At 38.1% G+C, this 27,712-nt stretch overlaps 2 protein-coding genes and 1 non-coding gene across 8 annotated transcripts; 1 reads left to right on the forward strand and 2 right to left on the reverse strand.

The window, feature by feature from the left end:
• Positions 1-54: 54 nt before the first annotated feature.
• Positions 55-11,494, forward strand: LOC127795110 (ERAD-associated E3 ubiquitin-protein ligase component HRD3A). Its single transcript, XM_052326565.1, has 6 exons — positions 55-711; positions 2,592-3,080; positions 3,817-4,032; positions 10,053-10,376; positions 10,553-10,795; positions 10,883-11,494. The coding sequence occupies exons 1-6, from the start codon at positions 151-153 to the stop codon at positions 11,102-11,104; spliced, it is 2,055 nt and encodes a 684-aa protein (XP_052182525.1). The 5' UTR covers positions 55-150; the 3' UTR covers positions 11,105-11,494.
• A 360-nt stretch (positions 11,495-11,854) lies between these two features.
• On the reverse strand, positions 11,855-27,712 carry LOC127793955 (protection of telomeres protein 1b-like). 6 transcript variants are annotated; one of them, XM_052324784.1, is made up of 10 exons: positions 27,525-27,712; positions 23,571-23,707; positions 19,027-19,216; positions 16,961-17,025; positions 16,656-16,741; positions 14,428-14,709; positions 13,855-13,928; positions 13,689-13,747; positions 12,676-12,828; positions 11,855-12,259 (listed from the first exon to the last, which is right to left on the reverse strand). In XM_052324784.1, the coding sequence occupies exons 1-10, from the start codon at positions 27,649-27,651 to the stop codon at positions 12,053-12,055; spliced, it is 1,380 nt and encodes a 459-aa protein (XP_052180744.1). In that variant the 5' UTR covers positions 27,652-27,712; the 3' UTR covers positions 11,855-12,052. The 6 variants fall into 6 exon arrangements, with proteins under 6 accessions (XP_052180744.1, XP_052180746.1, XP_052180750.1 ...); XM_052324786.1 differs by having other exon boundaries at positions 19,027-19,232; positions 27,525-27,673; XM_052324790.1 differs by having other exon boundaries at positions 27,490-27,638.
• Positions 25,679-25,770, reverse strand: LOC127796086 (small nucleolar RNA snoR113). Its single transcript, XR_008021920.1, has one exon. It is a non-coding gene; the product is annotated as a small nucleolar RNA snoR113 (small nucleolar RNA).

A 27,712-nucleotide genomic window follows, 5' to 3' on the forward strand; every position in this document is an offset into this window, starting at 1 on the left:
GCTACTGGCTGAGATGATCCCTTTTGACGTGGAGAGCAATCACAAGTTCCATCACTCGCACCCGATCCTAACCCCACAGCTTCATCACAGATCGGAGAAGAAGCGAAACAAACCCAAAAGGAAAAGGAAGGCGCAGAGAAGAGAGGAGCGATGCCGCGTCGCAACGAGAAGCTTCTCCACCCTCTGTTACTCGTCTCTTTCCTCCTCCTCCTCCTCCGCCCGCTCTCCGTCGCCGGCCGGATTTCCGTCCTTGTCCTCTCGCAAGAAGACCTCCAGGACTCCCTCCCCTCCCCCGCCGACGAATCCGATTCCTCTTCCGCCTCCGAATGGGACGACTCCGACGACTCCGATTCCAAGTCCGAGGAGGAGCTCGACCCGGGCTCCTGGCGCCCGATCTTCGAGCCGGACTCGGTCGCCGCGGCTTCGGACCCCGCGACAGAGGAAGAGGCTCTTTATTACTCAGGCGTCAGAAAAATGATGGATGGCATGAGTTTCGGGGACCCCAGGGTGGTGGACGAGGCCGCCTCCGAGATCGAGGCTGCGGCCGCCGCGGGGTACCCCCACGCACAGTCTATTCTAGGGTTTCTGTACAGTATGGGGATGACTAGGGCACGGAACAGAGCGAAGGCGTTCTTGTACCATAACTTTGCTGCCGACGGGCGGAACATGCATTCGAAGATGGCTCTGGCGTTCACGTATTTTCGGCAAGAGGTTTGATCATCCCTCGTCTCTCTGATTTCTGTTGAAACCGTTTGCAACTTCATATAAAGTATTTTTTTATAATGTCTGTAAGGCCCTAGTATTACGAATTACAGAAAATTTCATGTTTTTGAGTGTCTTTAGATATAAAATAGTTAAAAAAAATGTTGAACTTGTTGCGACTATGAGAAGGTTTGCATCCTGAAATTGTTGCAAAGATTTTGACTTCTTGTTGATAGAGAATCCGAATGCAAAAACTGTCTAATTATGTTTTAACAATAAAAATCTCTGACTATGTAAAACCTAATATATGGCTATTGATGTCAATTTTGAAATTTATTGACATGTGGAAGCTCTAGTTATTTTTGATGTATTGAAATTTCCATTCTTTTTCTTTCTGCCCCTGCCCTATGTAGCTTTAGACAATCCTTCTTGTTCCTAATCAGATATTGCTCTTCATTTCATTGCTGAGACCAAGAGGATTAAGGGTTATGGAAAGCATAGAACATCTTGTTCCTTATCATTTATTTTCAGTTAAAGAATATTCATGTAAACCAAGCTAGATAGTTGTATAAGTATGCCTATGAAGCTAGCAGAAGTCCTCAGTATCAAGCCGACAAGAAAATGACAAAAGTTTTTCAGCATAACTTTCAGCTAGAAAACCGACAATAGATTCTGCTTTATTAATTTTTTTTTGCAATATATCAACACACATGGAAAGCAATACAGGAAACATAAAGGGAAAGTAATACAGGATCTTATGAAATTTGACCAATTTGTAGGTTGCACAATATATTATCGTTGTAAGATACCCAATATAGCCATGCTCAATATTATCATTCTCCACAAGTTATGTCACATCTCACTCCATCATGTTTTGCTCTGGCTGTGGCCTGTTGGATCCTATCATGGTTTTAATGCTAGCCACTTCTTTGACTGTTACTTTTTCTTTTTAACAAATGTGACTAATATAAAAGAAACAACAGATAGGTAGTGAACCTTGTATAAAAGTTCAATGGCAGTTCTTTATTTATGATATATGAAAATTCATCAAAGGAAAAAAATGATTCAAGCTAATTACCTATATTATTTCTTAGCTTCCAGTGAATGTGTTCTTTCCACTTCGTTAGAAAATAGAACTTAGGTCAGTGCAGCAGTTTTTATGTTCTGAGATTAGGAAATATTAATTCTTTGTTGAATCTAGGACCGGTTATTCACACAAGAATCACGACTTTCTCACAACCAACCCTCACCCGATAAGAACAGAAAATAGAGTAATTAAAGCAATAACAGAAAAATGAAAGAGACAAGAAAACTTATCCTGGTTCAGGCATAAATTGCCCTACATACAGACTGCCAGAAGCCTTTGACAGAATCCACTAGAGAAGAATCCAGAATACAGCACTCCCTCTCTCTTGCACACACTTAGGCTATGAACAATAGCCTTCCTCCCGAGAATACAAGGACCGAGCCTTTGCTCTCTCTCAATTCTCTAACACCCGTGTACGAATGCAATAGAATATAATGAATGTTGAATTACCTGCTCAGAACCTATCCGCCTCTATTTATAGGAGATAGAGGCGGTTACAAACCAGGGACTTATATACAAATAGAGAGAAATAGAAGGACTTCCGGAACTAATTCTAAGCAGGTTAGTTCCGTTACATTTTAAACTCATAAAACATAAAATACAATCATATTTCTAACTATATTTAAAATCCTCTACCGAGAATTGATGCTAACTACTGCAAATCCTAACACTTACCTCTGGCCGTTACTGAATCACGTAATACATTTGCAAAGCAAAATCCAAGTTAAATTGATTGCAGAAACTTGTATGGCCGATGCGCTTCTGTAGTTTGTTAAAATGCTCTTGTTTTGATTTGTTGCAGATGTTCGATAAAGCAGTCAACCTATATGCTCAACTAGCAGAAGTGGCCGTGAATAGTTTTCTAATCTCAAAGGACACACCGGTGATTGAACCAGTTAGGATCCATAATGGAGCAGAGGAGAACAAGGAAGCCCTAAGGAAGTCCCGAGGGGAGGAGGATGAAGATTTCCAAATCATGGAATATCAGGCACAAAAAAGGAATGCCATAGCGATGTATAGAATTGGGATAATGTACTACTTTGGGTTGAGAGGAGTTAGACGTGATCATGCCAAGGCATTGTCATGGTTTCTGAAGGCTGCAGAGAAGGGTGAACCAAAGTCCATGGAACTTCTTGGAGAGATATATGCAAGAGGAGCTGGAGTTGAAAGAAATTACACTAAGGCATTTGAGTGGCTTAAACTTGCATCCAAACATCAACTTTATTCCGCTTATAATGGAATGGGTTATTTATATGTCAAGGGTTATGGAGTGGACAAGAACTACACTATAGTAAGATCATCTCTATCCTCCTGCTGGCACATTTTGTTTTCCAAAGTTAGGCATGCTTCTTATCATAAGAGTTGATTGAGTAATATGTATGTGTTTCCCATTACACTTGCTGGATATTGTCTGCTTCTGTTTCCTCTTTGTTAAAAATCACCTACCCACTCTGGTGGCACACGAGCACCCTCAAATTATTGGGTTCTATCATTGCTGATATGCTAATGCACTTTGAATCCATATATTTGAAGGTTATATACTACCTCCACCTGGACTCATAAAAGAAAATTTATATAGTAGATAATAGCAGAAGCTTGTTGAGCGCATGATTATTTATTTATTTATGCTTGAAACCCATTTACTGTTATCTCACAATCTGATCTTTTCATCAAAGCTGAAGATAGCTGATGATGGCTTATTTGTACTACTTGAAAAATATGGTGCTACACGCGCAACAAATTCCATACTAACAATGTGCTAAATAACATAAACTCTTAAAATCCTTTAGCTACCTCTTGCTTGACTAGGAAGAGGGATTCAAATGAACAATGGATTTATGTTATAAAATGCTAAATGCACAAAGGGATAAGTAGCTGGCAATGTCATTGAGGACTTACACTTCATAGAAGAAAAGTTTGTCTGCATGTGGTTGACTGGACCAAAATGAGTTTCATTTTCAGCAGATTATCAAGTCCATCATTAATTTCTGGGTTTGCACGAACTTCTTGTTTATTTTATTTTTCAGGCAAAAGAATACTTTGATAAAGCTGCTGATAATGTGGAAGCTGGTGGTCATTACAATCTAGGTGTGATGTATCTTAAAGGAATTGAGGTGAAAAGAGATGTGAAGCTAGCATGCAAATACTTTGTAGTTGCTGCTAATGCGAGTCACCCTAAGGCTTTTTATCAGTTGGCAAAGATGTTACATACTGGTGTTGGGCTCAAGAAGAATCTCCCTGCGGTAAATCTGAACAGATAATCTCTCTATATATTTATTTTCTTTCTCCGCTTCTTTGGCATGCTTCTACATATTAGGTAGTTCATATATTAGTTTACTTAGCTGGGCACTTAGTACCTAATCTTAACTTGCCTTTATGCTTTTCTGGTCTGTGACTTTGCTTTCTCTACCCCTTTCCCTGCTCAAAAAATAAATAAATAAATAAAGAAAGAAGAAGAAACCAAGTTTCTGGGCAAAATTCGCCGGTCTGTAGTTCCCTCAAGTGTGACTTAGAATTTGAAGAATTTCTCACAACTCTGTTCCAGATTTGTCAATTGGTTTATATATAAGTAGCTTCTTATTTGCTTAATTAAAAGCAGTCTTGTTGTATGAGGTTCCAGATCAATCTAGGGATAGTCAAATATTTTACCCGTACATGCAGGTAGATTGTTACTGCAGCACCTGTGTCTACCTGTTTTCCTTGCAGTGTATTTTCCCCCTCCTCCTCTGAAAGGAAACACTTTATATAAATAAGTGCTTTAAGAAGGCGAATCCTATACAAAAGAAGCTACTGTCATGACCCAAGACTAATTAGAAGGGCAATAATGTAATTAGTTACCTTAGTTGGTTAGGAGCTATTTTTGTTATTTTGTTACAGCACATGAGACTGTTATTCTAAATATTTCTTTTAGTTGTAAAGCCTATAAATAGGCTATAGTATGTAGGGAAGGATTATGCTTGAATTGATAATTGAAAACTCTCATTCTCTCTCTAAGAATTCTCTCAAATCTCCCTCTCATTTCTCTCTTATGCTCTCCCTCAATTCTCTCTAATTTCTCCCCCGTTCTTCTTCAATTTTCCCTCTATACATTTTGTTCTCGACCTTAATTCAATCAGATCCTTCGATTGCCAATTTCAACTCGTTATGAACCCTAGGTTCATGACAAATGGTATTAGAGCAGTCAATCCTTGGCTGTGGTTGATTCGATTTGAAGGCTAGTGCAATCAATTTCAGTCATTATAGTCCATGGTTTGGTGATTCAACGAACTTAGCAAGTTCAAGAACTTCAGTGAGATTGGGTGGGTCTCTCAACTAAGGATTAATTTTCGGCCATTGATGCTCGAAAATAGATTCCGATGTATGGAGGTGATTGACGACTGCTGTACTTGATTCTCGGAATTTGAAGAGAATTACGGTCGGTATCAGCAAGTGAGTTCAAGCGACAATCAGTGTTGAGCATCGGGAACTAATTGTGTGGAGGCAATCTGCAATTAAGTGAGCGGGCAACTCGTTGCTCGCGTTTCAGATTTGAGACGGAAGGGAACAAGGAGTGAGCGAAATCGAGAGGTTGCAAGCGGATCTTGTCTCGAACTTGTAGGTGGAGTCCATTGTGAGAAACAAATTCCTCCCACTCCTTTGCTTGTTGATTTCCGAACCGTAGGCAGCAGAAATCGATCGGGTGTAGGCAATTCTTAGCGACAACAAAATTAATTGAACTTTTAGGAGGCGATTCCAGAAATAACAGAGAGTTGACGGAGCGAGGATCCGATTTTGCTATCGATCTCCAACGGTGATTGACGTTGGTGATTAGGTGAAGCAATTCCGGTAAATTACGAAACCGAGCCAGTGGTTGCAGATTGTGGTCGGTGATTGGGCGAGAAGGAGTCGGGGGAAGCGATTGTTGAATCTATAGTAATTGCGAGCAAAGCTGATTTTGGAGCAGTAGGTTGATTCGCTGCTATTTGTCTGAGTCACTGCAGTTGTGATTCCAAAATTGAAGGCAGATCAGAGTAGCGCAGTTGAAGCGGATGGGCGATTCATAGCCGCAGTGAAGCGAAGCTAATTCCACAGGAGATATAGGCGATTCCATTGGTGAATTCCGATGATCTGGCGGAATTCCGACCGTGGAAGGATACTCCTCTATTGTTAACTCCCAACGGAGATTTTTCGATTGATCGGTGAAGCCATTCCATAGGGCGACCTGTAGGGAGGTGACTTGCAGTGACTATAACAGAGCAGTTGGCCATAAATTTTAGCCGACTTTGAAGGTGTGTAGGCCAGGCGAGTCTGATAGGGATTCTAGCAAGTATAGGGAATTATTGCAGCAAATGGATCAAGAGAATTGGAAGTCTTAGGCGACTCTAGAAGGCTAATCAAGTTGCTGTAACATGCGAATGATTCTCTGCCTAAATCAGGTTTGACTGGGTAGCGAGTTTATAGGCATCGGCAACGATCATTTTTCAATTCCAGCGGATAATAGCAACTGCTCGACCCTCAGTAGAATCAGCCATAGCTGATCCTTGACTGGCAATTCCACCAGCTATATGAATTCTGATGGAGGATGACATCAAGATGAAGCCGAGAGAATCTCAATTACATCAGAAGAATGCTTTACTTTCAGTTGCAATGAAGTCTCAATGGCAGCCAAAGAAGGCTGCATTTTCAGTGAGGTGTCCTACTCTTGAAGCTAAGGGAGGCAGTGCATACATGAAGCAGAATGCTTCATTTTTAGTTGGAATGGAGCCTCTATGGCAGTCAAAGAAGGCTGCATTTTCAGTTGGCTAGAAGCAACAAACAGGGGAAAAGAAGTTTGAAAATGAAATCAACCAATGGGACAAGAGAGCAAGCAGTGGGGTACATGATACGAGTAAGGAATTTGGCCTTATGATACGCGAGAAGTTGCAAGAGTTTGCGATGATACTTATTAAGAAGTATCATTACAATTTTCAGTGGAATACTTCGATGATTATCACGTAAGTTTTAACAGGGAGGAATTTCTCAAAATGGACCAGCCGAAAGAGAAGTCAAGATGGCAGGAAGGGGATTCAGCTGCAGTGATTGAGAAGTTAGAAGAAGAAATAATACCCCAATATGCATCTATTGAAAGGTTGCAAAGAAATAATAAGGAAGCAATTGATGAAGTGATGGATAGAGGAAGCCAAAGCCAACTCGTTACCCCGGGTGGCTAGTGCATGGACGGAAGGATTTGGTGGTGTTCCAGAAGTTTGTGGGAAATTGAGTAGTATTGGGTCAGGAAAATTTGATTGAAGGACCAACAATCTATACAGATATTGGTGCTGGAATTCTTCCTCCGATTCTGGACCTACCGGAAGCTAAGAGTGGGAATACTTGCAACATTTATCTTAGGCTGGGTCAACATTGTGATGGACCACATGCAGTTAAAGAAGGCCCTAAGTATATTGCTCCTTTGTCTTCGGATCCAAAGAAGGCTGAATCATCCTTGGCTGGGGTTAAAATAGGTATCAGACAGCCCCCAGTGCGGGTTTTGGCAGGAAGGCTAAGGGAGATAACTGAAGAAGTCGAAGTTTTTGCCGAAGGAAACAAAACTTCTGCTGCTGTGTTGTTTATTACTTCCACTAGCAAATCCAAGTTGCTGTCTACTGCATGGAAGGATGAATTGTTGGCTGAAATGGAAGTTGCAGCAGCTCCTAATGCTAATGGTCACAAACAGCCTTGGTATGAGTATCGAAGGCAAATCTGCAATCCTCCATTGCTGCATTTCGAGGATGCTGTTGATGTCTTTCAATGTGCAGCTGTGGTGCACCATCGAGGTGTAGGAACAACTGCTGCTGGTATTGAACTTGAACTCTATCAAATTGCTTTTATCGAAGTTCTAGGCCGAATTACGACGGGGATTGATCTTGGATATTTAAGAATGAGGAAGAAGAAAAGGCCTAGAAGGACAAGAAAAGAAAGAAAGAAAAATTAGATAGGGAAGGCGGGAATTTGATGAATAAGAACTGCTCAATGTAATAAGTTTCTTGGGGACAAGAAACCTTTCAAGGAGAGGGGATTGTCACGACTCAAGGCTAATTAGAAGGACAATAATGTAATTAGTTACCTTAGTTGGTTAGAAGCTATTTTTGTTATTTTGTTACAGCACATGGGACTGTTATTCTAGATATTTCTTTTAGTTGTAAAGCCTATAAATAGGCTATAGTATGTGGAGAAGGATTATGCTTGAATTGATAATTGAAAACTCTCATTCTCTCTCTAACAATTCTCTCAAATCTCCCTCTCATTTCTCTCTTCTGCTCTCTCTCAATTCTCTCTAATTTCTCCCCCATTCTTCTTCAATTTTCCCTCTATACATTCTGTTCTTGACCTTAATTCAATCGGATCCTTCCGATTGCCAATTTCAGCCCATTATGAACCCTAGGTTCATGACAGCCACTTATGCCACGTGATCATCTAAAAAACTTTAGGAAAGAATATGCTCAGTACCCCTGAGATTTAGACTAAGAGCAGGTGCTACCCATGACCTTTGGAAAAATGCTTTGAGTACTCCTGTACAAACCATGTACTCCTGCCATTAGTTAAACCTTTATTAAATAAAATGATGCATTTGAATTTTAAAATGGTTTTCTCTTTATCTCTCATCTCTTTCTCTCTCTGTAGATTGGAAAACATGGTGGAGTTTGCCAGCAGCCCTGCCCCCCTTCTTCCAGCTTAGAGATGAACCAGCCTAACTATGATGTTGGACCCAGCGATGGGGTTGAACCCTTTGTGGAGTGGCCATCACCAAACCGATCCCTCTCTTGGCTGAACCTAGAAGGTTCGCCATTATTGAACCCATCAATGCCATTGCTGATTGGATTCAAACCCTATTGCATTGGGGTTCGCCAGCAATGAATTTTCTGCCAGTGGTTGGCAGAAAACTTAATGTTTTTATTTTTATTTTTAAAAATATATTTATATATATATTTAGGTTAGATAAAATAGATTATATTTTTAGTTTATATATTTAGAAAAAAATATATTGTTCAAGGAAGAGAGAGGAGAGAGAAGGCTGGGTAAAATGATCATTTTATCCCATTTTTTAATAAACAATTTTCAAGTCAACAGAAAAACAAGCAGCGAAGGACTTTGATCACCTGCAATTCAGTTATAGTAAAGAGAACATGGTTATTATTATTTTCACGTGCTTCCATCTGTTGTGCTTGAGTCAATAAGACCAGTCTAAAGTTTTAATATGTTTGATTTTTGCATTTTTTAAGTGCTCCAGTTTGAATTTTCTTTCTGGGCAAACAATAACCACCACAAGTCTTGATCGCACTGGGTGGGGTTAGCCATGTAAATTCAACTTTTCAACCGCCTATAACCATGGTCATGTTTTTTGTAAGGCCATTATATCTCATATAATGCTCAAGTATTCTCTACTAAGTTTTCTTTTCTTCTTATGTGTTTGCTACAAACTGCTGTATTCTTTATTCCATTATCTTGTTTTATATTTGCAGCTATTGATCTTCTTTCATAAGTCTAAATCTTAATCGTATTTCTCACATTTTATCTTAAGGGCAACTCCAAACTTAAAATGTATAATCTTTTTTCTAATTCTATCTTTTCTTGTATGGCTGCCCATTTACCATAATATTTCCTTCTCTATTAAGCTCTTATTTTGCTTATGTTTGGTACTTAATGACCTATCATTTTGAGTTATACAACAAGGATAGTCTTAAGAGCTACCCGTTAAAACTTCTCTTTTATCTTTAAAAGAATTTTAGAATCATATAATGCTGGATGCACATCTCCACTTTAACCATCCTACTTTGATTCTAGCAACATCCTTAATGATCTCGTCTTTTTGAACATTTGATTCAAGATATTTAATCTGATCCTTTCTAGGAATAACTTAAGCTTCAAGTCTCACTGGAATTTATAATCTAAGATATGATGTTTTTGGCTGATCTTTTTTTTTTTTTTTTTTCTGTTGCTAATGTTTCCTTTCAATGCCCATTCTAAAAACAGATTACTGTCATGGATCCCATATTTTGATTCTGCAGGTCTTGACATATGTAAACTGGCTGAAAAAAGTAAACCTGAATTTTGTTTTTGATGTCAGTTACTGTCTTCTGTTTCTGACTTGTGTTTATAGAGTCTCATAAGTAATCTTTACGTTTCTTTTTGGTTCTTTTTTTTTATTGCAATGTGTGCTTTTCTGATGGTTTGTTTTAAACTGGTTATTTACGGTAATGATGGAAATGAATCCATGCATCTATTCATGGTTGAGTCTTGGTTTCAGGCCACAGCATTGTACAAGCTAGTTGCAGAACAGGGACCGTGGAACTCCTTGTCTAGATGGGCGCTAGAATCATACTTGAAAGGTGATGTAGGGAAGGCATTCTTCTTGTACTCAAGGATGGCTGAGTTAGGTTATGAGGTGGCACAAAGTAATGCTGCATGGATTCTTGACAAATTTGGGGTACGTAGTATGTGCATAGGAGAATCAGGTTTATGCAGTGATGCTGAAAGGCATCAGCGTGCACATTCTTTGTGGTGGCAAGCTTCTGAGCAGGGTAATGAGCATGCTGCTTTGTTGATTGGGGATGCATATTACTATGGCCGGGTATGTGCCTCAAAAGGATTTAAGCTCATGGATGCTTCATACTTTCTTTTGTGTTATTAAAGCACACTCGTTTTTCTGAACTAAATATAAGGTTCTTTTTTTTTTTTCTTTTTTTTTTTTCCTTGCCAGCATCTCTAAATGGTTCTTATTATGCTTTATTCTTCTTGTGTTGTCAGGGTACTGAGAGAGATTATGACCGTGCTGCAGAGGCTTACATGCATGCTAGATCCCAATCCAATGCACAAGCCATGTTCAACCTTGGATACATGCACGAACATGGTGAAGGACTTCCATTTGATCTTCATCTTGCAAAGCGCTATTATGATCAGGCACGAGAGCTTGATCCTGCAGCAAAGCTGCCTGTCACACTGGCTCTTGGTAGCTTGTGGATTAGAAAGAACTATGCAGACAGTTTCCTGGTAAGTTCCCTCTTCCAATGAATTACGTTCTCATGAATTTTAGTCAGCTTGGTCTCTAGGAACTAAAATGGTCAAGTTGTGGACTAGGTTAATCTGATTGACTCGCTGCCTGAAGTATTTCCTAAAGTGGAAGCATGGGTGGAAAATGTGATAATGGAGGAAGGGAATGTAACCATACTCACTCTCTTTGCCTGTCTACTAACAGTCCTTTACTTGCGGGAGCGCCAACGCCGACATGCTATTGCTGCTGCGGGGGATGCTGCCCTGCCACAGCAACCCAACGATCATGTTCCACCGATGGCCAACTGAGAGGATGTTGCAACAAGATGTATAGTTGTAAGGTTTCTATGTAGCCTAGGAGTAGCCATTTTTTGCTTTCTCTTTATCATACAAGGGTTGAGGAGACAGAGAAATAACCTTTTGCCTAGCATGCCAAGAACTTGTATTTGTTATAGGCTTGGCACACTGAGCCTTGGTCATGGAAAAAAAGGTCCCAACTATTCTTTTCCTTTATTTTTTTGGGGGGCTTTTCTAAGTATTTGTACTATGGTTGCAAGTGATCGTTGTTAACAAAGATCCGAAAGCATCAGTTACAAATTACATATGCACACGTGAAGTAGAGATCAAGGGCATATTTGGCCACTAGAAATTTGTACTCAGAACATTTGACCATAATTAGGCAGTCATATTGAACTTTTATGTTTTTTTTTTATGTAATTACATATTTTTATTATTTTAATTACATCTTTTTATATTCTTAAGTTAATTTAATTACATATATATAAATTAAATTAACTTAAAAATATAAATATAAATTTAGAAATAAAAATTTTGAGTTGTCACATACAAAAAATTAAAATGCAAGAATTAAATTGAGTTAATATATATATATATATATAAATGCAATCAAAAAATTTAACTACATAAAAAAAATAAAAACACAAAATAAAAAATATAAATTTGGCCATAATCAAACACCTGCGCCAACTCTTAGCCATCCACTTCTCCATTAGGCCAAAAAACTTTTTCTACAGGTACGTGCAAGCTAATATATATATATCAGAAAGTAAAATAACTACAAGTATTGATTGCCTCGCTTGTTGAGTTTAACAAAATAACTTGGCCACAAGTAGCCTTGAAGCAATCTCGATACAAAAACATTGCCTAGTGCAGCGAAACGTAAGAGAATTTACATTGAAATGTATTTGCAAAATACAACAAAAAGCACCTAATGAAATATATAGGTGTTTCACTTCTTTAGCACCGTACCTTAGTATCACATATTCGATAACATCGACTTCCCAGAGCATCATTTTTGTCACGGTAATATGATTTTATGCAGCACTGAATCCATGGAGGATTTCTGGTTTCTGTGTCGTTATTACTTTCAGTAATTCCCAATAACAAATTCCGCATCTTTGTCATCAAGTCCACAGCAGCAGGGTAGTCACCAAAAAGTGTCTCCTTCATGCATGGAAGTAAAAGATGACAAATAATCAAATTAAGATTCACTGCAAGAGTGCTAGAAAAGCAGAAAACGTCCACCTAAATGACACTGTAGGAGTGGCTTTTCATTTACTCTTTTATTACAGTAAATCTATGCTCCTGCCAAAATATTTGAGCAGCTTGTAGAGCCGCCAAATTCAAGGAATATTTCCAGGCCAAACCTATATTTTTGTCACTGTATTTTACGTTTACTTTTTGTATAATCAACATTCAAAAGGACAACCGGAGACATAAGAAAATCAACAGCAAAAATGCATCTTTTAAATAAAGCAAGAACATATTCAAAGACAAAGTAGTAAAGGTAACAACAGCCTAAGGATGAAGACCTTCATGCGGGAACTTTATTAATTTAAATCGAGGATAATCAAGCTTACCCCATCTTTAGAATATACAAATGCATGAAGTCTGGCAGTTGAATCCTCTAGTGTCAGCCTAATCCGATATGTGCCATGGGGCGAGCGGAAATCCTCAATTCGCCATGGAATTGCAGCAATTACCCGGACTACACACCTGAATTTAGCTGTTGCCTGAGAAATTACAGATTGACTAAGCTAGAAGTCAAGTTGCACGCAATTCTGCAAAAAGACATTTGGTAATGTTTGGTAGGTTACCATTTCTAAACCCCTCTCCCCAAAAAAGATGCACCATGTGAGTTTACCCCCAACAAGGCAAACCAAAGAGATAGCCGTCTCTGCTTCCATAGCAGGGGGGGGGCATCTGTGCTCCCCATTTTGCTAGGGTCAGGGGAGAGTTCATATTTGCACAAGCCCTCCCCTTGCTGTTCTTTTTATTTTTTTTGGCAATGATGTTTCTACAAAGGAATAGCCTTACAGTTTCTACCAACGCTTGCCCTCAATGGCAATTCAAATTAAATTATCCGCTGTGATTTACGTTCAAATTTTAAACACAATGTCCACATAACATGTCATATTGCAAATTTATTTATAGAACCCCAGGAAATTCCTGTAGGACACCCAAACCTAGCCTCTCCCAGGTGAAAGGATATTCATTACACATTAGTATTAGAAAGTAATAATACAAAAAATCAAGAGAGCAACAGAAAATTAAAAAAAAAAAAAAAGAATAGCTCTCTAGTGAACTTTTAGCAGCAGATGATCATTAATTACACCGCTTAAAGATTCAAAGTAACAGATGAAGGGTGTCCCTGTGCACAAGACTCCCCATTTTCAAGTTGAGGGAAGGTTGCATTCGTACACAGCCTTCCCCTTTGCTTTTATGCAAAGAGGTTATTTTCACAGCTCAAATCTGTGATCTTCCGATCACAAAGGAGCAACTTACCCTTGCTACCATGGCTTGCCCTCTTAGGGGTTTTGTTTTTTTTTGTTTGGGGGGGGGGGGGGGGGGGGGGTGATTGTATAGAAAATACCTGTGGATGGGCAAGAATGTTCGTTAACGTGACAAAAGGCACATCCTCAAGATTAGTCACTGAGATAACATGAAATATAAACATGAGCATGCATAAAACTTAAAGTCATTACAGATACTACACACATAGAACTTGAAGGGGAAGGGACGAGAGAACAATCGAACACCTGTAGTATGAGATAGAGGAGTGCTAGACAAAGGCATCCGTCCAAACTTTGATGACAACCGCTTTTCGCAGTACCTGAACCATAGATGGTTAAAAAATATTACACCTAAGCTTTTAGAAATGTATGCATAATAAATATTTAAAAAATGCTACTAGTACATAGAGGGCTACACTTTGGGCTACACACGCGCACAAATGACCAAACTACCCCACCCAATTGCAAATTTACTTCCCCTCCCCTTGGCTGCCTCCAGTGACCGCCTCTTGCCGCCTTGCCTCTCACGTGCTGACCGCTGCTGCATCCTCCCTATCACGGAGGGAGAGTGCAGTGGTGATCGATGTACAAGAGGTGAGGCAGCATAAAGCAAAGGCGGTGAGAGGATATCACTGGAGGCGGCCATGGGAAAGAGAGAAAGAGGAGGGAGGAGGTGGCTAAGGGAAGGGGGAGTAAATTTGTAATTGGGTGAGGGTTATTTTGGTCATTTGAGCATGTGTAGTCCAAGGTGTAGTCCTCTATGTACAAGGAGCATGGTTGTAAATATTTATCCTTTGTTTGGCCAAAAGAAGCAATAACCTTTCAGATTCTAATATGAGTGGGTCCTCATTCGGCACAAATCGGAGTTTAGTATAGGGCATCAGCTTGACATGCCAGAGTCCGGCATGAAGTTCACAATTCAGGTCAACAAATTTCACCCACCTACCAGTCTTCAATAAGTGCAGGCCAAGCACCTCATGGTCTTCATCAACAATCAGTCTCAAAACAGTTCCAGCATCTGGAAGGGATAATAAAATATCTCTTGGTAAGGGAAATGGTTCTACCTGCAAAGGAAGTGGGTTTTCCATTTCATCTTCTAGCCTGTAATTCAAAGATATAAAAATGTAAGTATTAGAACAACAGAACATCTTTACTCACAGAAGCAGATACATTCAATAATCAAGAACCTGTAATTCACAGATATAAAATATGCAAGTCTTTGAACAACATAAACAAAAGGAACAGCTCTAAGGTATGATGCCCTTGGTGAAAATCAAGCTATCATAATAAACCTCATAACATCCTTCTAACTACAGAAAAACATAGTAATGCAACATTCCCGCATGATAGGAATTAAAGTATCAATGTAAAATCACTACCAAAGATAAGAAGCTGTGGTTTGTTTGAAGCCAAGCCTTATCCAGGTTTTACTTCAGTAGCTCTAAACATTTGGCAGAAACCCAAAAGTGAGCTAGCATTTTAGTCAGGAAAAACAAGAGAAATTCATGTAATCTGGCCAGTTCAAAAAAGAAACCAAATCAGAATGTTATCATTTTATTACCCATTAGTCAGTTCATTACATGCATATGCTCGAGCTAATGACAATTAACCACCAATCTCTGAAACCATCTAGGACAAAATACAGGCTGTCAACAACACCAATCTCTGAAACCAGCTAAGACGAGCAGTTCACTGTACATCGCTCAAATGGCAATAGAAATAAATTGCGTAAATGTGCACTGAGAAAATTTCCATTAACTCTCTTTTTTCTTCTTTCGATAAGTGGCAATAAATTCTGAAAAGAATGGCCGAAAAATAGGCTAATCCTTTATTTGTACCTAATATGTTTTAAATTTGACATCATTGGGAGCATGTCTATCACTTATTTTTCATTCAATTATGAAATTATTTTTTTTTATAACAGTTGGTTTGAGTTACATTGTTAGTGTTGAAAATCTAGGTCTTCCACTTACTCAAGAAAATCCAGCACGAAAACGTTGGCATTAGCTATTGGAAGGTTCATGAATTGAACTTGTGCAACAGAATATTTGCAAGAAAAGCCACGGGGAAGGATGTGTACAAACATGTTTCCCCCAACCCTCACAAAGCGGGGACCTCATGCACTGGGTCACCCTTTAACAAAATTTGAATAACAAAAATAATATGTTCATAAAATCCACCTCATGTTCATGAAGAAATAAAAAAATACATGTAAAAAAAGGCCAAAAAAGGTAGTGCAAAAATAAACTTCCCAAACTAAGAAGGTGGGGCTTTAAGAGAAGATTGAAGTAGTACTCATGGAAATGGGGCTTTAACTTCCAAACTAATAACTGACTTGCCATAAAGAGTGCAAAATAAAAGAGTCCTATGAATTTGTATTTTACTCTTGATGCAGAGAAAGTTGTGCAGAATAGAAGATAAAACAAATCAATGAGGCATGCTTCAAAGATTTAAGAGAGAACAAGGTGTTTTTATGATGGTGGCATTTAATTGTGCAAAATTAGAGAGTTTTGCAAAAACAGTTGAAGCAAGGGAGACCAAACCTGACACGGCCTCAGGCCATGCCTACATAATTCCATCCAATATTGGCATTGCCCCTCCTTGTTCAAAACTTCCCCCAGACTGTCTCAATTCTCTCAAAGCCTCACACAAGTCACAGTCCCAGTTCTTTGATTCTCTCAAATCACTTAATAATTGTCTAAGTTTTTACTCTTAAAATCTCTTCTTCTTCTTTTTTCCCAATATTCCAATTGTTATTAGTTCCATTCACTCTTCAAAAATTAATAAATGTATTATTTTGAGTACTTAGTCTTTAAAAAATAATTTACGCAATTTGAATTATTGTATCAACATTTTTTTAATTATCACGGTTGCCTGCCTTAGTCCATCATATTCTCAAGATCACCACCATCATCCATCTACCACCATTAAAAAATCCAAACGGCTTCAGTCTTGTGCAATCAAAACTTGGAATTAAAAAACTAGAAAAATAATTAGAAACTAACGAGTTTTTTAAAAGAAAAGAAAAATATATCATAAGAACTTACTTTGACTGAATTGTAGCCGGTGGGGTGTCAGTTCCATCCCAAATAAGCAACAACGGCTTATTTTCAACTTCACAGATTTGAAGAACCTCCACATCGAAAAAGTATTGAAAATATAAGAATAAACAGATTGTTAGAATAAGCTGCAACATGTAAAACATGATAAGTTCTGTTTCTACCATCACAACTATAACCCCAAGGGGTATGACAAGCCAGAAAGAAATAGACAAAACTTCACATTTCTTTAGCAAGTAGAGTTCAATCAACTAACTATATAAAATAAAAGTTACTCAAAGATGGGCCCTTACCTTGCATAATAAACTCAGGTCTCGTCCTACTCTGAGCTCTTTCAACGACAGAGATTTATTTGACCCTAGTGAGGAAATGGATTCAGGGAAAAGCATAGTTGGAAATTTCTTTGAAAATGACATGAAAGTAAGCATAAAGGATGGGGGGAAAAATGCAATCTCAATTACCTAGTTTCCATGTACCCTATTGAATTTACAGATACCAAAAAAACTACAACCATTAATTTCCTAGTTTCCACATACCCAATCGAACTTCTGGATGCATATTCCATTATTATACTCACATACGACAACCCCTCCCTACGATGTAGCACTTTGGAGGGGCATCACAAGAGCATGTGTTGACTCTGTTTAGTACTTTTTAAGTGTGTGAACTTTAGCAGTGATTCTAGGCTTGTTTCTGGCATGATATTTGGGGTTATAGATCACTTAGTGATCAATTAGTGAGTGTTTTCATTTTCATTTTGGCTTTTTGTTTAGCCTTTGCAGTATTGGGAAGTGAACTTTGTAATTAAATTTTATAATCATTTTTATTCTTCCTCTTCAGTGTGGCACAGGGAAGACAGATGAGAGTGGTTTCTGTCAGGTAGAGGAGCCTTCATGGTTAACTCCTTTATTGAAGATCTGCATAGCAAAGGTAGATAGATTGGTGCTCTGAGGAAATTTTGATATACGTTAAATGCACATGCCAAGCAGATTTCTTCATCTGAATTTCTTTCCTTAGATCCATTCCTATTTCCAATAATCTGAGGAATGAAGGTAGTGACTGATTGTTGTTATCCATACAACAGTGACAGCAGATCAATTAATCATTTCTGATACACTTTACCATGATTAGAGATATCTGGAGTATGTGTTCCTACATCTGGCTGGTGATGAGCTTTTATCTGGAGTAAGTTTTTTCTCTTTTTGGTGTCCTGTGAATGGTGACAGTTCCAGTGATTAAGCCTTTGGATTTGGGCTTGCACTAGTTGGAGACTGGTATTGGCAAATGATTCATTTTTCTGTCATGTGCATACTTGCTGTGAAATAAATTTGATAGCTTTGAAGTGACTAGAATCAGATCTTTTATATTATAGGAACAATTTTCCTGTTCTATCAATTTCTGGAGAACTGTCTTGTCCCCAGAGCCTTTTTTGATATTAGTTGATGAGATTTTTATCATAGGCCGTGCCAGTTTTTTTTGGTTCTTTTCTTCATTATATTGGCTTGATACCTCTCTTCTAACATCTAATTTGTATGTGAGAAAATTTATAGCACACAGCCCCTCCTCCCTTCTCAAAGGTAACATGTCATTCACTTCTAAATGCATTGGATGATATCATATGGATTAGCACCAAGCTTTATCAGCCTGAATGGCGAAATATCTTAGGAAGATATAAATCAAATTCCTTTATAGTCAACAACGTGCAAAGTTATAACCCACAAAGGCTTCAACCATTCATTTCAAGATAGACCAGTAGTCATGGATCTCCTGATTAAAGGAAATATGAGGTGAAGATTTTTCCTCATCGGCTCAAAAAAGTCCCTTTATATGCATTTGTTAAAAGGCTGCCTAAGCTAACCAATAGAACATTCAATGGCTTTCATAAAGAGCACCAGGAATTCTCTCCAGGAAACATGGGCATCCAAAATGTATTTGAGATACTTGTCATAATCTTTGAGGCATTCATGAAATTATGTACCACTAAAAAAGGTATTACTATGATTTCTTCACATCAGGGGTTTTGTGCCTATTTCGTATTTAACATTTAGTTTCATTATTCCTAAGGCATATACAGCATAACACCAATCTGGTCTGAAGCCCAGAAGAGCATGGGCTAATCCAGATGTAACATAGTCATAGGATTCATTTCATATTATTACATAAAGATCTGAATTGACAGAAACAGAAAAAGAAATTTTTGACAAAAAATCAAACATGAAAAGTGAAGAACTAGCAAAGCTTATTGTGTCAATGATTTTGGACACGAATTCATTCACAAAAGTCATAACTCATACATTTCAAAAGTAGATTTTGTCAAAGAATCAATGGAAATAATTAATAAGAATGATTCAATACATACCTCCAGCAAGCTCATAATCAACCAACAACTGTCTCAGAGCCACTATAAACTTCTTGTCTTGGTCTCTGGGTTTGAAACTTGGCCATACTTGGTAAGGGATAAAGCTTGCACCATGTTTTCCCTTGAACAGAGCAAATGACGAGAACTTTTTGTGAAAAACCCCATGTACCTGCCCATTATGAAATTTTATCTGCACAAAGATGTACCTGTTAATAACAATTAACAGCTACAGTAAATATCAAACAATAGATACCTCTTAATTTCTTCAATCACAGAAAATACTACAATCAAACCAAAAATACACTATAAAATCTACAAGGTAATGCAACACATATAAATACAGGTTCATTCTTCACAAGAGACATGGATGCAATCCCAACATTCATCAATTGACTTCAAAGTTATTAGACTTTTAGACCCAGTGAGTAATAAACTTGACAAATTAGTAAAATCAATTTCCTCCAAATCTCAATATGCTAACTAATTTGATTGAAAAATTTAATGAGTCTCCTCAACTATGATCATGTAGTTGCCAATCACAGATCCTCCAAGAGCATATTTCATGGCACATTGATGGCAAAAGAAATATGTCATTATCTTCAACTCAACAATTCTACACCATTCAAACCTGACCTAATTACCCTCTTTGCTAGGTGAATAAGCTGCCCAATTTATGCTCATGCCAATTAGGCAAATTTTGTCCCTTCACAGAAAAGGGCCTCCGACCGGTAAGATTGAGCAAGTGGCAACTGGTTTTGCTAAAGCCTGGGACCAGAATGTCACTTTCACTGCTTTTTTAATATTTATAAAGGAATTTTCACATATCAAGGCCACGGTCAAGCGAGAGGCAATCTGATATAGAAAGTCAAAAGGTTCTCTACTTCCATTCAGTATGTCCATTTTCTAATGTATTTTGCAGCATAGATATGCTTTGTCTGAAGACTCCACAAATCACAGAACATTTAAATATTTCTGCTCGGCAATCAAATAACTTAATAATGAACTACGAATTAACTAGTAAATTGGCAAGTGTTAAACCCATTGTACTAACTAGCTAAATCAATGGGGAACCTATGCCCTTCTCATAATTCTAAGTACAAAAAGGGCATTACCAGACAGGGTTGCATAATATAAAGACAGAAACTATATTTCAGTAATTTTCACTCAATTTCAAAATCAAACTCAAGAAGCCCCTGCCAATTTAAGGCCAGACACAAGAATCATGTTTTCCATTCCACAATATCTATTGCCAGTACTCAAAATTTTAATAAAATTTTCATGCTCACCATTCATAGATCAGGTTTGCTAACCTCTAAGTAACTTATATAGACTCATGCAACATAAAACAATAGCAAAATTGAATCATTAATTCCTTTCCTTTATACTACCTCTTGAGACCTCAAGCACGAAAATAGCTATCCACTAAACATTCTGTCAAAAGGGACTCTAATAACCAATGAGGAGTAGGCTTCAATGCCGATACCAGAACAGCTTACATAATCCAAAATGGTTGAATGGAACCAAACAACTAAATACCAATAATTTGAAACAAAGTTCCTGCACAGTGTCTTTCTCCATAAACAAGGTGGAAATCAAGTCCTAAAAGAACAAGCGATGAAGACTAGGTCAATGTCTTAGGCATTTGATAATATAAGTAAATCCACAACAAAGTTAAGCAGAAGTAACCTGTTCAGTACTCGGAGCAATAAGCAAAGATTCTGTTCATTATTCAATGTGGACATGAGACTTGGCACATATGTACCATACCTGCCTAATAGTTCTCCATGAGACCAAAGCAACTGGTGTGCATAGTTACCAAGTGGTGGCTCACATACCAGCACAAATTTTCTCAAAAAGGAACTTTGCAACCACATAAGAGAACTACATTACACAAACATAGGGCCTCAAATGCATATAAATTGTCCCCAGGAATGCTAACTGTGCCTATCTTTCTATTAGATAGTGCAGACATAAAATGCTTGTTTTCTACAGAAGAAAAGATAAAGAGGAGATTGAATCAGGTCATAAGTTTTTCTCCTGGAAAATACAAGTAAATATGTCATGCTAATAACTTGACACGAAAACTTTGTATTTTTATGTTAATTCTTATATATTGCAGCAATTTTACTTCTAAAAAAAATCAGATATAGTTCATCTGATCATCTTTCAGCATTTGGATAGGCTAATGAAGAAGGTAGATTATAAATATGTAAAAGAAAAAAGCTTAATAACTTGTATGACTTTTTTGTTTTCTTTCATTCTTTCTTTTTAAACAAGTACAAGCCAAAGATTTCAGTAGAGGAAGAATGCATATGAAGTGCAACCTTTGAATACAAGAGGATCGTGGTAACATTGCTTCTCCTATGCGTACACAGTTCCCATTTAAAGGGAAAAAACAGTCCAAAAAAGTAAATTGATAAAGGAACAGCATAATGGGCAAGAAGAATGTAACATCCCAGTATTTTGGGAAATAAATTAATTTCTGTATTTGAAATGATTTTTTTGTGATTTATTGGTGATTTGAGGAATTTCATGGAGGAAATTAAAATTATTGTGTTTTGAATGGAGAGGTGATTGAGAGTTTTTTGAAATTCCGGGGTTTAAGAGTAATTCTGGAAACTGGGAGTTGAATTAGTATAAAATTAATCATTGCATATATATAAGTGAGGGAGCCTTCAGCCTGGTGGTCACACAGGCGCAAGGAGTCCCGGTTGGCAGGTGGCGTGGGTTTGAACCTTGGGGAGGAGAATGCTGGAATTAATTTCCAGCGATGGGGGCCGAAACGGCGCTGTTTGGGGGCGCCACACATTGGCCATGCTGCTGCCTTGCTGGTGCCACGTGTTGGCCGCTGGGGTGCTCTGCCATTGTCTGCCGCTAGCCTTGGTTTCCAACACGCGAAGCTGTTCCAGCCATGTGAGATTAAGTGCACAAAATGATGGAATCTTGGGTTGAGGAAATCAGTGGGTTTGTGGCTAGAAATTAATCAGTGGGTTTGTGGCTAGAAATTAATCAATAGGCTGAAGCTAGGGGAAATAGGCTATGATTTCATTATAGCTTCCACAGAAAATCACCTGTATAAATATGGAAGAAGGTAAGGAGAAATTAGAAAGGAAAAGCCAGCATGAACTTAAAGGAGGGATTAAAAAAAAGAAGGCAGCGTGAGCTAAGGAGCAAGGTAAGTGAGAAAAGTCTTGAGTTTGGGTTGAAGTTGATATTGTAATAGTTCCTTTTACCTATTATCTATTATGCCTTGCTAGGGGAGTCTTGAGCTGTGATGTCAGCAATCCTGTTGCTTTAGAAGATTTAAGGAACATCAAGGAGATTATAAAAAGCCAGAAGCAAGTTCGGTAAGGGTTAATATGTTTTTTGTACAAATTGCATTATCATGACTAGCATATGATGATAGGGGAGTGCCTAGACATGAGGCTATGGATTTTGGGGACGAAACAGAGCTCGTGTTAGGGTCCAAGGAAAATCATATGGGGCCACCAAGAGTCCGGGATGGATGAGCTGGACAAGCCTGCATGCATGATTTATTCCATGTTTTTCTGTGATTGTCATGAGCTATGATTTGCTGTTTTACATATTATTTTTACTGAGTCTTAGGACTCCCCCCCCCCAGCTAACCTTACAAATAGGTCGGGACCCAGCAAGGGAAAGGCGGTGGTGGTGGATGCATCACCATTGGACGTAGATGAAGGCCCATGTTAGGCCAAGATGGTATCTTGTTCTGAGTAGCCTAGCTGCCAATGGTTGAGGTTTCGTATAATTGTTTATTTTGTCATAAGGGACATGGGTTATATGGTTGTATTTTTGGTTTGTAAAAAGTTTGTGTGAGGTGACCGAGTACTAAGCAAAGGTTGGGATCTTTGTCTACTTGCTGGAAAATAATTGGTTTTATGTAGGTTTTGCTCCCATGATCTCATCATGCCTCTGTAACAACTTTGAGATTCCAAGCGTGTTGCCCAACCGAGATTTGAATGCCCCCTACTGCCTATTTTTCTTTTGGGACTCAAGTTCTCGGCGAGTGAAGGCAATGAAACCTGGATCCCACCCAGGGTGCCCAAACCTATTGAGGGCATAGCCAACCTTCAAATTTGACCAATGGTCGTGGTTGTAACTGCGAGTTATGGTGTCACCTCGGAGGTGGGAGCAAGGGCGTCACAAAGAACAAGGTGAAGGCCAACATGGCCTTCAACTACCAAATGGAGGTCTCAGTTGAATATGGAAGAACAAAATCTAAAATGTCAAAGTGAAAGTAAAAGGCTAAAAATTAAAAAATCAAAATATCACAAATCTAGAAGGAATTTTTTAAGATACAAATTTAGCAAAACATTTTCATTTTATTTTCAAATCATACAGCAGCAATATCCATGCAAAGAAGCATATAGCAACAACCAAAATCCAAATCATGTAACATAGTCATCATGAAGATTGAACCATATAGACTGATAACAAAATAAAAATGTAGGGATCTCAATAAAATCCAAAAAAACAACCAAACAAAAATAATTCAAATCAAAACATCAGCAATTAGCACATACCACAATCCGACATAGATGAATGATATCTCCAGATGACTCAACAAGTGGGAGCTGTTCCATTTTTGCAGCAAACATGGTAAGAGACATTCCAGGGTTTGAACATGATTCATCAACTATTTTCATTGTAACAAAACAATCTGCAAAAAAAAAAATCATCAAGACTTAATAACCAAACATGAATAGGAGTTCATAAATCTGATCTTGATAATTCAAAGCCAATATGAGCATATAAAGTGCATTTAATCTAATATCCTTTCTATTTTTCCAGAGAGGATATCATATAAGACACCTTATAATATTAGCCCTTTTATAATCTACTATGTTTCAAACTCCATTGTTTAACACAAGACAGAAGTGATGTATTTAAAAAAGGGTGGTTGGGATGGGGGAAAGAAGGAAGGATATATATAATTGATGACTCAAGCAACATATTAAAAAAAATTAGAATTATCAGATTCCACACACACACAAAAAAAAAAAAAAGCAATCTCCATGCAGAATCCTTACACTTTAGCAAATCTTAATTGCTTCAGGCAAGCTGAGAATTACCATCTGTCTTAGGTTAGGAATCTAGAATTTGTCTCTCCCATCACACAAGGATCTTAAAACAATGAAAGATTTATGATGCAGTGAGTCGTTACAATAAAAAATGAAAAAAATACATTATTGGGGGCCACATGAACACCTTTACAAATCTAAAATTCAAACCCCTACCTTAGGAAGCAAAACTTGACGTCAATTCCTTGGGTTTACTAGAAGATCCTTCTTCCAAAGATGGTACTAGAAAAAAAAAGGACTACAAGAGCAAAATTATCGGCTCCAAAGGCTCTATAGAGGGCCATGTTTGCAGTTGAAAATTATGAGGAACAAGTCAGTTCTCATAATCTCTGCCTTGCATTCCTTCTTCCCATTTTTTTCTGCCATTCCACCAATGCCTCCTGGCTATACGAAATCACTTTCTTAATGATTTTTTTTTTTTTTGTTGATAAATTGTATTAATGCATTAGTTGGCCTACTTTTCATGACGTCAGAGTAATGGAAGAACCTTGGCAATGTATGATCTAAGTGATGCCAACATAGGGAAAGGAAAAGAGACATTCCAGCTTTGCACCCACCAACATGAAAAGCACATAAAACATGCCTACTCAGCTGAAGCAAGTAACAGGTGTAGCAGAAAAGGAAATGAAAATTTCTTAATTTGTAAGCTAAAACAGTGTCAGAGTTCTCATTTCTATTGAAACAATCAGTGCGAATATCTTCTAAAAGTAGTTTCTATGTGATAATCAATTATTCATCTAATCCAATCAACTAAATGATCGAGTTCTTTATGATATTTTAGAGAGAGAGAGAAAAAAAAACTCCCAATGGACTTAGTTTTGGCTCATAAATGCTTTCACTTGTAGATGGTCCAAGTTCGGCTCAGAAATGCAATCGCTTTAAAAGTTTCTCGTAAAACACAATCATATTCTGACTGGACTAAACTTACAATAATACTTAATTAAAGGTCAAAAACACACAATATAAACCAAAATACTTTTTACCCACCTTTTTCCCTGATATCCTGATGATTTTTGGTTTAACCTAGGCAAATATTCTAAGACTGCAATAAACCGTTCCCATGATTGTGCAAGGAGAAATTTAAGAAACAATAACACTATATACATATATTGCCATTTTCTTGGCTTGGCTATCGGATGTGTTTTCCATTTTATAAGAAAAAAATAGAAAAATAAAACCATCACAATCAGTACATATCAAAAAAGTATATGCTACACATTTAGCCTTTATATATCTGCAGTTTATCATATCATTGTTCAACAAAGAAATTTAATCATTTAAAGGGAAAACAAGAAGAGGAAAACAATGATGAATTTAATACAAAAGTGAAACTAGGGAAAAATTATTTATGCTCAAAAAACAATAAAAGCAAGGGACAAAATACTAAGGTCTCACAAAGATGTAAAATACCTCCAAAAAAATTCTCAACTTGAACAGTCAGAGAAAGGGGTCAAGCAGAAAACAATTGCAAAAATCCTTTCAAGTGATCTTTAAAAGCATAAAGAAATGTATGGCATCAAATCAATATAAGATGTAAGACGCCCCATCAACTGGCTCAGAATATACCTTAAAGACTGTTTCATCAATCTACTACATCTATTAGAGAGCAGCCGTAAGTCCGGCCTTTTTGTCATCATTGCCAGTGAAAATATTGTTCAGTATAGGTTGAAATACAGACAACCTTATTGTCCAGATTCATCAAGTCAATAAATTGTTGTGCTTTAAAACCTCAAGGAGGTTGCTGAAACTTCTAAAAATTGGGGAGATCTCCCCCACACCTAATCTCAGGGCATGTCAGTGTAGTTTACCCTAATATTTCTTCATATGGCATAAACTATAATTGAGAACATAGTAACACAAGAAAACAATCCATACAAACAATGCACAGATGTAAGTTTACAAGACGTGATCAACAAAAATAACCACTCACCTTATTTCTGTTTAACATGAATCCTAGGGAACCCCCTTAACCTGATTCATGTTACTCATGTCATATCCATAGAAAATCTGTCGTTGCTAAAATTAGGCCTAAAATGAATCATAAAAAGCATGCTGTGATTATTTTGGATTTTTTGTTAAAATTACTTTAAAATTTTGGTTAATTTTGGATATCTAAGCCAGGCTTTAGTTTTTGGCCAATCCAAACCCATATTGACTGGTTTGGGTGGGTTGGGTTGGCTTCAGGTAAATTCAACTTCACCAGGTCAACCCTAAGGCTTAGAAGCCCCTTTTCTCCTTTGTCAGCTTGTCCACCAAGGTCCAGCTGCTGCCACCCAAGAACCCAAGAGAGGCAAAGGCCATAGGGCCATCAACCGCAGTTAATGGTCACAATGGAGCCTCAATAATACACATCTGTTGGCAGTTGAGCCTTCGCTGCAATGAAGGCCTGCTAGTAGACCACATCACATAGACTCTATGGCACCATTTGAAGCTTTATAGGCAACCATAGCCCGGTTAAAAACTTGATCAAAGATTGAATGTGGTGGCTCACCTGAAGCCCAGCAATGAAACGTGTGCTCCTCCTGAATTTTTTTTTCTTGTTCTCTTTGTGAATCTCTGTTTCTCTCTATGCATTTCAACTCATTTCTGTGTTCCTATCCTTCCTTTTCATCGTTCCTTCTTCTCCTCCTTCCCTGTTGCCTTCTGGTCTTCTCAGTACCACTGCAACCCTCTCGCCCAATTTCTCTCTATTCCCCCGCAGCCCTCTCTTCATATCTGTACTCTCTCCCTTTTCTTTATCTCAATCTCTACGTTTGCCTTTCTTTCCCAATTTCTGTTACTGTACCCATTCTCTCGGTCTTTCTCCTCTCTTGGTCTCTCTCTTCCCACTTTATCTCTCTGTTTTTGTCTCCCCTTTAAATCCCAGCCCAAAAAACACTCCACACATCGTCCCAACGAATCTAGAACCATCCCAATCAACGCGCGCGCGCAATCTCAACCTCATTCAACCAGCACACACACCACAAATACGTCTCTCTGCAATTGTTGTTCCTCTTTTGCAGCTCTTAGACACATTTCGTGGGGTCTCCGTTAACAGTACGGGAAAACTACTAAAAGAGGGCCTATTCGTAGCTCTTCTATTTTTCAACGTTTGACAAGAGTAAAACTAGTTCACCCAAAGGATCAGATACAGAGAAGAAGGGGAACCAAATATTGGCAGCAATCGAGATTTGGCTATAATAGCGAGTTGAACGAAATGCTAGACCATGGTTCAAAGAAGGAGGGGTAGCACGCCTTCGTTCCGGGATTACGGAAGAACGCTGGCGACGGTGGTGTCGTTGAATGGCATCGAAATCTCAAATAAAGGAACAAAATCATCTATTATCTGTCTGATATTGGATTAACAGCCTGTCTAGCTTACCCTTTTTTTTCGAGAAAGAGAAGGGAGGGGTTTACCAGTGCCCTTTGACTGCTTTGGGATACCGGTCTCCAGGACAACTCCAATGATATTGACTTTCTGGTTGATCGAAGCTATGGCGTCTACTATCCGCATGCATCTGTACTCTTCTCCCCACGTCGCCATTTCCTCCCTCCCTCTCCCTCTCCCTCTGTCTGCGCAAAACCCTAGTCCATTCTAACGAGTA

This window comes from Diospyros lotus, chromosome 2 (genome assembly GCF_014633365.1).
Source record: "Diospyros lotus cultivar Yz01 chromosome 2, ASM1463336v1, whole genome shotgun sequence".
Lineage (NCBI taxonomy): Eukaryota > Viridiplantae > Streptophyta > Magnoliopsida > Ericales > Ebenaceae > Diospyros > Diospyros lotus.